Source organism: Protomyctophum bolini (genome assembly GCF_963924005.1).
Source record: "Protomyctophum bolini genome assembly, chromosome: 6".
NCBI lineage: Eukaryota > Metazoa > Chordata > Actinopteri > Myctophiformes > Myctophidae > Protomyctophum > Protomyctophum bolini.
This window is the reverse complement of record NC_137867.1, coordinates 43,816,102-43,829,147: the sequence shown is the minus strand read 5'-3', so window position 1 is coordinate 43,829,147 and position 13,046 is coordinate 43,816,102. Positions and strand designations below refer to the sequence as shown.

General features: G+C 43.7%; 1 protein-coding gene across 1 annotated transcript in view; it reads right to left on the bottom strand.

Annotated features, from left to right (window-relative positions):
• The window catches only part of trpm3 (transient receptor potential cation channel, subfamily M, member 3), a gene marked incomplete at both ends in the record, with an annotated part of 280,992 nt that overhangs the window by 64,317 nt on the left and 203,629 nt on the right, over nt 1-13,046 (bottom strand). Inside the window, 2 exon segments of the mRNA XM_080765825.1 lie at nt 5,939-6,231; nt 12,761-12,790. Of these exon segments, the coding sequence (XP_080621951.1) occupies nt 5,939-6,231; nt 12,761-12,790 (323 nt within the window).

Sequence of the window (13,046 nt, the reverse complement as noted above, 5' to 3'; positions counted from 1 at the left end):
GAGGAGTGAAATCGCCTCATGCGCTTTAGAGCAACTTAATGCAAGTGGATGGGAGGAGAAATCCGGTGACGACTCTATTAATATATACTCTAAGGTACATACGCTGTGGCTCTGGGCCAGGCTTGTTGTATATGATCTGTTCTTCATGGAATAGAACCCTTGATCACCCTCCCACAGTGGTTACAGTGGATTATCCCCTTTAGACCCGACACTAGATTCTACAAAATGTCTTCTGAATCCTAACAGTTTTCTGAAGAAAAAAAACATGTTTCTAATGTCAGTGGTCGAAAAATCGAAGAACGACTGACATTTTTAGAATCTGATCTCAGGTCAGAATGGGTTAATCAGACCAGTGTGTACGTCCAGTGGAAACCTCGTATGAATCTGATCTCAGGTCAGAATGGGTTAAAACAGCGAGATGGGTTCCCGTCCTGAATGGGTTATAGCACCGACACGATGCCTCACAGCCTGCCAGCTCTTCAGTAATGCAGTCTATTAAAGTCTCCGTTCCGCAGCCAACTTTTAACCCATTCTGACCTGAGATCAGATTCATACGAGGTTTCCACTGGACACACACTGTTCTGATTGACCCATTCTGACCTGAGATCAGATTCTAAAAATGTCACAGTCGTTCTTCGATTTTTCAAAAATAGCAGACCTACAAGCTCGTAGCGCGCCACTCGGTGGCGCGCTATGAGCTTGTAGATCTTCTATTTTTCAATAGCTAAAGCATAACATGATGCTAACACCAAAATGGGTTCCCGTTCAGAATGGGTTAAGGTTGACCTATACTGTAAAAACATGGCCGTCCTCAAACTATAATTGGACTTATTCAGCAAGCTCCACGGCAGCAGCAGCCCTGTGGGAGTGCCGGCTTTTTTCCCTTTTTCAGTGATACCCGTGACCAGTGGTGGAGAACGCACCCCAGTGTTTTTTACCTGCAGTAAAAGGAATCAATGCTGCAATATAGAAATACTCTGTTACGGGTAGTACATGTAAAAGTGCAAAAGTATTGGTATCTAAATGTAATGAGTACCAAACGTAGAAAGTATACTCAATATGCAAGAATGTTTTACAGCTATAGTCTTCTGAAAATAGCAGATCTACAAGCTCACAATGCATCACATCGCAAGGCATTGTATGAGCGTGAAGATCGGCTATTTTCAAATTGGCCTAAACGGAAATGGCTGAAGTGGTTAATGCATGTTTTGTGATAATAACAACCAAAATAGGAGTAGAAATTGTAAATGAATAAAGTAAAAGTGCAAATTCCTCCAAATTGTACTTCAGTACAGTAGTGTTAAGTAAATGTACCTAGTTACTTTCCACCACTGCCCGTTATGTCTCAAAAGCACTTCTTTGTTCAAAATGATGCCTGATGGCACATCAGAGAGGGCCCTGAATTCATCATTCATTCAACAGCATTCCTTCCGGAGGCAGCAACACATCCATGTCTTTAAACCAAGTGTTTCATATCAACACATTTTGTTATTTCCAGAACCGACAGTAGGACACTCCGACATCATAATGTAATAAAAAATGTCCCCATAATTTGCTGTCAAATTTTATAAGTGACTAATTTAACGACGTCTGTGACGTTTGGAGTGACTGCAGGGGTCGCGGCGAGGACCATCACCTCCCCAATGGAGTCAGGAATGTCTTCAGACAATGAGGATGCGTGAAATATGATAGACATATATAAATGAGATCTGTGTGCACGCGCATGTATGTGTGTGTGTGCATGTGTGTGTGTGTGTGTGTGTGTGGGGGGGCTAACTACCTAAGCACTCACCCGCACTGCCACGGGTTAGTTTTAACCTGCCACGCATGTCGGGAGCCGCGGGTTAGTTTTAACCTGCCACGCATGTCGGGAAGCCATGGGTTCGTTTTAACCTGCCGCGCATGTTCGGGAGTGACAATGTTGTCGGACTAATGCCTGTCAGACTGTTAGTATGTCTGTAGCCCGACACACACCGGCTGCGTCCCCCGCGCGGCGCCGCGCGGCGCGCACAGCCGCCTCCATTATTTTCAATGAACCTAACGCACACCGGCTCCGTCCGCCGCGCGGAGCCGCGCCGCCCGGCGCGCCGATAGAACACAGTTCTATTTTCCAGGCGGCGCCGCGCAGCAACGCGCCGCGCCGCACACGGTCGCAGACGGTGTGTGGTGGGCTTAACAAACTCCGAAGACAGCGCTCAGAAGAATTGCCTTTTTTTCCGAACTCTCCTGAACTTTGAACACAGCATGTTGCGTTGAAAGAATTTGGCCTCTGTGTAGAAATCCATGTCGTAAAAAACGCCTGCATCTTTCTCCAGTAGCTAAAGAGTGCAGGGTCGCGTCCCAAAGAAATTGCTGATAGCTGATCAACAAGCTTATGTAGGTCCGCTATATATTTGCAATTTGACAAAATCAACACTTTATTTTGAAGAAAATAATGTTTTTTTTTACGTTTAGTGAACACGATCGATGACGTGAACCCCAAAAGGTAGATCAAAAGGCTGTGCAGGTAGATTGATTGATTTATATGTTTGTTGACAATGTTTACATGTACAGAAACATGCAGATCACATGACATGCCCCTAAATGTATATAATTAAAAAAAGGAAAAAAAAAAACTAAAGGCATCTGTCACTTAAATTAAAAGGCGACTTCATTGACTGACATCAAATAGGTGTTGTCAGCTCAAACCCACAATGAAATAGTATGTTTTCAGGAGTGTTGCCGCACAAGCATTACATACTGTAAGTTATACAAAACAAAACCGTACCAATTCCAATCTCCCCCTCTATATCTCGTTCCGAGTGTGTTTGTCTTAAATGTAACGCCAGCACCGCAATTCCAAAGCCCCTTCAGGTACATTTTTTAAACTGTTTTCAGCAATGGGGTAATTGTTCGGTGGGTGGATCTTGTTTTGCTGAAAGTAGCTCTCAAGTCAAAAGAATGCGGGCACCCCTGCCCTAAAGCATGCACATTACGTTACTCAAACAAACACTGCTTACGTTGTGTGCTCTCTAAATATTCACTAAATACTGCCTGAATAAGCCAGTAATACGTGTAAATATAGCAAAAATAAATGACAGTTCCTACATCTCCGTAAGGTCCCTGTGGAGCCACCATTACAAGTCCCTGGAGAGGACGATGCAGAGACGGAGACCAAAAAGAACATGTCTTCGTTGGAATTAATTAATGCTCGATATGTGCCGTATACTTAATTCCGTCGGGGACTATTGTTTGGCTATATGTTTTATCAATGTAGTGGAAAATGACTCCATGGAGCCTTGCATTCCTGGAGATGTTTGTCTTCTTTTCTTTTCGCATTCCGTATCCAATATAATTGCCGTAGCACTTGCCCTATAGCCTGACGACCTTATAGGCGTATGCTCAACTTATCTAACTCGAATAGCATTTTTGATGTAGACATTCACTCTATAGTGTATACGTATAGTTTCATTAAATAGATATTCCACTGTTCTTAGCTTACGTATGATTCATTTTCTTTCTTCTTTTTTTATGTACGTTGCTGTCGGGAGGAAACCCTCATGACTCCATTTTTGAGGTTTTTGATTTTGTTTTGCATAAATCAGTGCTATTGAACACCCTTTACGTCTGTGTGTCAAAAATATTGAACCAATGGAAAGTTGTCTGTCTGTCAGAGCATGCACGTCGTTGAATAACGAGCATGCATGTCGTCACAGGAGGGGGGTGCGTCATGTCGTTAGCTGTTCTCGTGTGTGTGTGTGTGTGTGTGTGTGGGGGGGTGCGTCATGTCGTTAGCTGTTCTCGTGTGTGTGTGTGTGGGAGGGTGCGTCATGTCGTTAGCTGTTCTCTATGTGTGTCGTTAAGGCTCAGTGGGATACACACAGACAGTAGAGTAAACAGTGGCGGAAAAACTAGTACAGTACCAACTAAGTACATTTACTTAAGTACTGTACTTGAGTAAATTTTTTAGGTATTTGTACTTTACTATAACTAGAGACTACCTTTTTTCACTGAGGAAAACGAAATGGAAACTACATGAAAACTAATCTATGACGACTAAAACTAAGACTAAATGTATTGACAATTTCGTCAACAAATAGAAACTAGACTAAAATGTTAGGAAGGGACTAGTGGACAAGAGATCCAGTATAAGTCATTTTACACTTTGATGCCTTGATGCCGTCGTGATGACTGATTTTACACTTTGAAAATCTACAAGCTCACAGTGTGTCGTGATGTGGCACATTGTGAGCTTGGAGATCGTCTATTTTCAAAATATTTGTATTAGGGATGCACCGAAAGGATTTTTTTTGGCCGAAACCGAATATCCTAATATGATTAATATTATATATCTTTTTTTCCTAAGATTGCTGTCATGGCCGTACCTTAAAGCGACCTGCTTTATGGCAAAAGAAATGGTTATGGCAAAACATAACTTAAATAATAATCACTGTTATAGGTCCATAAAACATTTATTCAGCTCTTTTGAATGCATTCATTGCATAAACTATTCGGTGATACATTTTCTGCCTATTCAGGCCGAAACCGAATAGGCCGAAAATGCATTTTTAGCCCATTTTCTGCTGAATATTTTCTGTGGCCGAATATTCGGTGCATCACTAATTTGTATGCATTTGAATTAGACATTCTGCATAATGAATACTTTTACTTGTAAAATGCACTTTATTACAAGTGCATTTTAAATTCCGGACATTTACTTGTAACAGAGTTCTACATTGCCATATTGATACTTAAGCAAAACAAGTACTTGTTCCACCACTGACAGTATAAGTAAAGCAGGTCACAATGCAGGGAAACCATAGGCATGTACTGTGTATTATACAGTGTAAATTATCCTCATTGTTGTGTGGGAAACTGGTACGTCCAAACTGTTTTACTGTTCAGGGAATGATGGAAGAGAGTGTGTGTGTGCGTGCGTGCGTGCGTAAGCTAGGGTAGTTGGATATGTATCCCAGCTCAACACTGCATCAATATTTCAGCACAGAAAACATTCCATGAGTTACAGTACACGTAAGAACCAAGAAAATACCTCTACTTCGTGTGTGCGTGCGTGTGTGCGACAGTGCGAGTGCGTGTGTGTGCGACAGTGTGAACGTGTGCGTGTGTGTGTGTGTGTGTGTGCGACAGTGTGAACGTGTGCGTGTGTGTGTGTGTGTGTGTGCGAGCGATGTGTGCACAGTGCGTGCACACACACGAGCGTGAGAGAGGTATTTATGAGGGCCAGATATCCCCACAAGCGGACCTTGTGAGGCCAATCTTGTGGAAAGGTTTTTAGAGCCAAAAATAGATGAATATTGGGAAAAGGTGCAGGTTGGGGTGCGTAGGGAGCAACCAGGAGCAACCAGGCATTAAAATGACTTGTCTTTTATAGTTCCGTTTTATAGATCTCTTCTCCACTAGTCCCCACCGTGACATTTTGGTCTAGTTCTTATCTGTTGACGGAATTGTCAATAGGCTATAGCCTATAGCAGCGGTCCTCAACAGGCGGACCGCAGTCCACGACCGGACCGCGACACACCTCTCTGCGAACCCTGGAGAAAAAAAAGCCACGACGTCCGCCGTTGTATTGGCTGAATGCCGAGCAACGCAACGCTCTGAATGTGGACCGACTGATTGTGTGTGCCTGTGTATTATGGGCCGGCATGTCATGAAGACCATGTTGCACTGACTGGCTCACTAGCGGCATCACGCATCAGCCAAATAGAGGGTATGCGCATGCATAAACTGAATGGGAAATCGAGTGGCAAATCGAGTAGCAAAGTGAGTGGAAAAGTTGCTTAACGTCATCTAATGCAATCAGATACACTCACTGGCCTTGGAACGCCTCCCCCAGTAGGAAGTCACTAATGTTGCTCTGCAGAGGGAAGTCTGGATCTCTCTGGTGGAGCTGTTGCCCCCGCGACCCGACTCCGGATAAGCGGTTGAAGATGGCACTCACCTGGAGTTGTGGTTGAGCTCCTGGGAGATGTCATCCACCATGTCGTTCTCCGAGGCCTCGTGCGCCATGGCCTTGCACAGCTTGCAGGCCACCAGCGCCTTGGCCATGGCCTCCTCGCCGTGCTGCCAGAAGAACAGCGCCATCTTCTGGCGCTTCATCAGCACGGCCCACACCATCAGCTCGTGGAAGGGGAAGGGGAAGTGGTTGATCTCGGGGTCGTCCAGGTCGATGTCCACCTCCTCCTCGCGCTTGCGCGTGGTCTTCTGGCGACCCCTGCGGATGGGCATGTCGTCCTGCGTGCGCGTCACAGAGGGGGGAGGAGAAATTCGGGGTCAAAACTTACAACATGAATAAAAAAATGCATTCGAAATAAAGCACTGAAGCTGTGTGGAGTTTGCATGTTCTCCCCGTGTCCCCTAGGGTAGGTACCCTCACAAAAAACATGCAGTAATCCTGGTCTCTAAACTGCCTCCCCCTGGCCAGCCGGGGCGCCTGATGGAGGGGAAAGGAACTGGTTGGAATAACGTGTTCCTTCCACGCGCTACGTCCAACCAGGGAAACTCCCCCCTGTCAGGTGTAAAGGAGCAACTTGGACACTCAGGCATGAAGGAAGCATGAGTTAAGTCCGTTGCTCTCCCCAGGTTGGCGGAGGAGTGTGTAGAGCCCAGGATCACATTAGATGATTGACACAGGGGTGAAAAATGGGTTACAAAATCGTGGGATAAAAAATATATTTAAAAAAACCCCACTGAAGCTGCTCTAGCCTAGATCTACAAATGGTGCATTTATATAGCTCCTTTAACCAAGGCGCTTTACATTTACATTTGTTCAACGCGAAATGCTGCGCTCAAGTTCAGGAAAAAAGCAATTATTCTGAATGCTGCCTTCATGGCATGGAAAGGAAGAGGAGTGGCATTTTGCATTTCTTTCACCATAGTAAATGCTGCATTCGTGGTCTGGAGAGCGCAGTTTTTTTTACAGACGGGTGTAAAAGTGCAGGGGCTCCCTTTGAGCTCTATGTGTGCATGTCCCTGGTAATCCCATTCAGGTGGGTGGGTTTGGCCCCTTTGCCAAATGCAAACAGAGGTCTCCCATGCAGCGCATCGCTCAGACGTCATAACGTATGAGTCATACATAATATCCATACCTCGAGTGCAGTCATCAAACATTTATACATGGCCTCCAGACGCTGGACGGATTGATGGATATTGTGCATTTGTAAGTGATTCCAGAAGGCCGCTTAGGGCGCTCTCCACCATTTGACTGGACGGCCTCGCTTTGAATTAAGCACATGAAAAAAGGTCCACGCAGACATCACATCAGACCATCACTCGCGGAGGAAATCGGATATTCCTCCTCATGGCGATTTCCCCTTTCAAACGCTTCATCATACTGCACTGATTCTACAGTACAAACGATTATTATTTTCTCGGGGGGCACGTTGGCACATTCGGTATTGATGCCGTCGCTTCACAGCTAGGAGGTCCCGGGTTCGATTCCTACTGGGGGGGAGGGGGGGGTAAAATATACCTGGGTTTAGATATGGTTTGACGAACGTTGGGTTTCATGTAGGCTGTACCCATATGTGACCAAATTTGACTGAGGGACTGCCATTGGATTTTCGTTTTTTCATGTCATATAGCTTCAAATTGACATATTGGTTGTTCAGTTTGACCCACCAGTTTTGGAGTAAATGTCTTGCAGAGAAAGGTTCACTTCTGTGGTCTCTAAAATTACACCTAGCTACATGTTTAAGCATTTATTTCATATTTAGATGTCGATTTCAGCTCTGACACTTATTTCAGACATGCTCTACTATATGTGAAGAGCCTGTGCTATTAACTCATTTTGGATAAAACAACATATAGTTTTTCTCCTCTGGTGAAAAGCTGGAGGTTGCGTGATTGCAGTCTCTCAGTCAAATCTGGTCACATATCTGTGATGGGTGTAGAAAGGCACTGGAGCAAACTGGGACAGTTAAAGCGTTTTAGGCGGGAACCCCTTTTGGTGTTGGCATTACGTTATGCTTTAGCTATTTAAAAATAGCAGATCTACAAGCTCATACGAACTTGTAGGTCTGCTATTTTTGAAAAATCGAAGAGCGACTGACATAGAAGACATTTTTAGAATCTGATCTCAGGTCAGAATGGGTTAAAGCCTTTTCTCAGCAGGGTGCACGTAAAAACACTTTCTGAAGGATTTACAATATTATTGCATGTTTGGTTTATTATTGTTGCGTTATAACGAGGTGACGTAGTATTATTATTATTATTATTATTAGCATTTGCATATTGTTGTAGTGTTTGTTTCCCAATATTAGGTATTGTTTATTGCAATATTTTAAGATATATTTTCAAGTATTCTGTATTATTTGTGAGCGATGTAATACTGCTGCGAACTGCGCATGTGAAATTGACCAGTGACATCAGAGAAAAGCGAAAGTGAGTTCAGAGTTGAGCTGATGCAACAGTGGAACGACACACGTTTTTACCGTAAACTTCGTAATCGTAAACTTAGTAAAGGAATGTAACCTATCGTGTTTTTATTATTTTCTTTGGTGTTGTTAAACCAGTTTATTATTTTCAAGTGGATCCTTTTTGAGAGAAGCTCAGGAGGAATTCTGTTGTGGATGGAAATAAGGGATTGGACTTTTCAATAACTTCCCATAAAATACACGAGGACGATCTCTGCCATTCTTTGGATGTTGTGAGTTTTATAACAAATAAGTGGAGAATTATTCAATGATACGAGTCACTACTAAAAGTGTTGCATGGATATTACTGTGACTAGTGAAAGGTATATTAGGTTTAGAGTAGTGAGGTTAAGGTCAGCTTTAGGCTTAGTTTTACAAGGTTAAGGTTGGGTTCAGGTTTAGTCTTGTGAGGTTAAGGTTAGGTTTGTGCTTTTTTTTTTTTTTTTACCAAAACTGCGCTCTTCCACCTCAAGAACATTGCCTGTCTCCGATTCTGTCTGTCATTCTCTGCAGCTGAAACACTCATCCATGCTTTCATTACTGCAAGAGCATCATCTAAATATGGCACCACCTCTCAAGTCCTGAATAAACTCCAATCTGTCCAGAACTCCGCTGTCCACCTGCTCACCAGTACCCGTTCAAGAGACGAATTTACACCAGTCCTCCGTGACATTCGATGGCTCCCGGTCAAACAAAGAATCAATTTAATTCGATATGATATATGAAAGCATGGGAATCACAGCAAAACACCAAAACAATTGGTTTGTTAGATTGAGTAAATAGTTTTGAAACAACAGCGTATAGAACTGAAGTCAAGTTAAAACTCCTAATGTGAGAAAACAGCATTGGAATCTCTCTCGTTCAGAGAGAGTACTGCAGGACATGTATCCCATCATGCATAGTGGTGGTTGCATTTCCTTTGTTTTAATGGGGCTGTTTCACACGTAGACATATAAACATAGACTCTCTTTCCGGCACTGGAGCGTCTGTGATCAAGGAAGGACAACACTTTCCCGAGATTCCTTGCTAAGCACAGCGGAAGCAAGAGCATGCGTCACAGAGCGCATGTTCGGGTCTGTAAGTCCCGGAAAAGATGCGTTGTGATTGGCCGGCCAGTAATCACTTGAGTGGCAGCGTGACGTAACGTGCCTTCCACACTTCCGGCGTACTTCCTCTCCCAGTGTAAATTCTTCCAACCCTCCTTCAACACACATCGCTCCAACGAACTGCAGCGGCCAATGAGGCATCTATTTTTTTAATATCTATGCTTTCATGTCCGTCTTTTGTTTTATGGCACCTCTGACACCAAGTGTTCTCCCGTGTGGATACATTGTGAAACTCTTCTCACAATGTTTACAGCGGTAGGGTTTTCTCCCATGTGGATACATTGTGAAACTCTTCTCAGTGTTTACAGTGGTAGGGTTTTTCCTCCAGTGTGAATAAGCTGGTGTGTCTTCAAGTTCTTTAAAGCACTGAAACTCTTGTCACACTGTTTACAGTGGAAAGGTTTTTCTCCTGTGTGGACATGCAGGTGTAACTTCAAATCACCCAACTGTTTGAAACCCTTCTCACACTGTTTACAGATGTAGGGTTTCTCTCCAGTGTGAATGCGCTGGTGTGTCTTCAGGTTGTTAAAAGCGCTGAAACTCTTGTCACACTCTTTACAGTGGAAAGGTTTTTCTCCCGTGTGGATACGCCGGTGTGTCTTCAAGTGACCCGAATGATTGAAACTCTTGTCACAATGTTTACAGCGGTAGGGTTTCTCTCCCGTGTGGATACGCTCGTGTGTCTGCAGGTTACTTGTATGACTGAAACTCTTGTCACAATGTTTACAGTGGTAGGGTTTTTCTCCAGTGTGGATACGCTGGTGTATCTTCAAGTCACCTGACTGATTGAAACTCTTGTCACACTGTTTACAGTGGTAGGGTTTTTCTCCAGTGTGGATACGCTGGTGTCTCTTCAGGTGACATAAAGCACTGAAACTCTTGTCACAGTGTGCACAGATGTGGGGTTTCCTTCCCGTGTAAGTTGTCTGTTGAGTCTTCCCTTCTCCTGCAGGCTGAGGTGCAACGGTCTCGGTAAGCTGTTGATGACAGCCCGATCTCGGTCGGTTCGTGTCTTCGTGTTTCTGGCTGTTTAGAGAGCTGCTGATCGTCTGACATGCGGCTGAGAGGACCTGGCCATTGCTCTGCATTTGGCAGTCCATGTCATTGTGGGACCTCTGTGCGTATTCATGAAGGTAGACCTGAGACTTTGAGCCATGTGGACGCTCGGTAAAGCTGACCCGAGTCTGGGGAGACCTCATACCTTACAGGAGCAGTGGTTCATTCTCAGACAGACTGCTATACTGTGATGTGATGTGATTGAGTGTAAATGTTTTACAGTTGATTTTTCACTCACTCACTCTCTGAAAAATCTTGCTCAATATTTCTGAAATCTTAAACAAAGGGGTTTTAAATGAAGTTATCACACTTTATATAGCCTAGGCAGGGTTCAGGGCTGACGTCACACACAAATATGTCACCATGCACGACTAACACCACCACTTTGTTCAGGCGCCACTGCAGTTTGTGCACAATTGAATGAATGAATGAAGTGAATTTGGCCCACAAGTCTTAAAGGCGTAGTGAAATGGAAAATACGTTTTTCACACTTTTAGACCATATCCGTGGCATATGGGCATACCTAACAATGGATGCCAAAAAAATGGGAAGATTCTCATCCCTGTGTGTTTTTATATCAAAAGTCCATAAAAATATTTTTTTATGACTTCCTGAAAACGAAAACGTGCTGCGACTATCTGACTTGTAAACAAACACACACGCATGCTCCTGCGTATAGCATAGCTACCGTCCCATCGTCTGATTGGTTCAGTAACTTCAGACCGGTGTTTCATGTTGAAACCGTCTGAAACGTCAACATAAAATGATCACCATTTCCGTTTTCCCTACACCTTTAAGATCTCCCTTTTATGCTGTGCAAGTCTAGTGTCACGATGTCACCACTGTGTATATCCATCTTTGGGGTTTCTACATTAATCTGATGTCAGCGCTGGATATCGCCGTTGTCTCCATATATGGGACTATAGGTTATCCCCATATATGGAGCTCTAAGTGAAAGCCTTCGTAACAGCATATGATGCTGTTTCAAATGTCGGGTTCAGGGATCCAACCGGACCTTTACAGTTCTGTAACCCTGAGTGTACAAATGGAACCAAACTGACCTTTACGGTTCTGTAACTCTGGGTACAAATGGAACCAAACGGACGCCTATTAGTAACAGAGTAATAATCTTGCTCCAGTGCTGATGCTGCGTTCACACGGGCAGATGCAAAGACACAAAGATTCACAGCATATTTGTCCCATTGTATCTTTGTATATGAAGTTGAAGCCAGTTCGTCTCATTTGTTTAGCTTTGTAACGTTTGCAGCAGCTACAAACTCGGATGCATCTTTGCATCTTCATGTCGCTGGCTTGCGTCGCCTCTGCCCGTGTGAACGCACCGTGACACTTAGGTTCAATGAATTAGCGTGACCATCATACGGTTGTTGTGATCACTGAACAATGGCAGCACTATAAGAGCTGGGGACGCTGACTCAAATCATCAGGTCAATGTGTTGGCATTGATGGTTTGTTTGAAAGCTGAACACTTTGAGGTTTAGCCAGTTGTCAGCTGAAGGTTAGAAGATACAAACAGGGAAGCACTCCTTGGGCTAAAACGGTGTTTTTTTGGTGCAAAACTAATGCTTGAAATGGATTCAGAATCATGAAAAACCCCTAGTTTGACACGTCACAAGTTACTTAAAGCATAATGAAAATGTGAAAGTATTGCCTTATATAGGATGTTAATGGTATGGTCACATATAAACCCCTATTAAAATCAATGCTCAATGCTGACTGCCGGTCAGCAAGTGGATTCATGCACGTATGTATATAGACAATATTTTAGGCCAATAAAAAAAAGACTATAGGCCTATATACCAAATGTCCCACTTTAAACAAAAGAAGCCTGTCGGCTGCCGGACAACTGTGTTTGATAGCAGAAACAGAGACACAGGCACGTGCACACATAGACATCAAAGGGGGCTTAAACCCCTGCCCTTTCCAAAAGGAAAAAAAAAACCCTCTCCAGACCGCCATGCCAGCAGCAGGAGAGAATTGCCTCCTTTTTTCCTGAACTTCAACGCGACATTTTGCATTGAAAGAATCTTTCATACGCGTAGAAATCCATGTCGTATATACGCCGCGTCTTCAGCAGCTAAAGAGTGTTAAAGGGGTTATGCCCTGAAAACAGCTGATTTATACAAGCTCTCAACGCATCGCATCGGTGGAAAGAGAAGCTGCACTCACCTCCATCCCCAGCAGCTTCAGCGCTTTGGGCTAGAACAAACAAACAAACAAAGAAAAACAAACAAACAAACAAACAAACAAATGGACAAAATGAACAACAGCTTGTGGATAAAGCGTTTTATAGAGCAGCTATAGAGCACCGAAGTCTGACGTCAATATCGGTAGAGGTCGCACCTCCACGGGTTCATGCACTTCTTATTTGCATTGTAATCCCCATAGGGGGATTTTAGATCACCTCATATATAAGAACTGTGTTTGAAAAATAAACATGTCATCCCGGCCATTT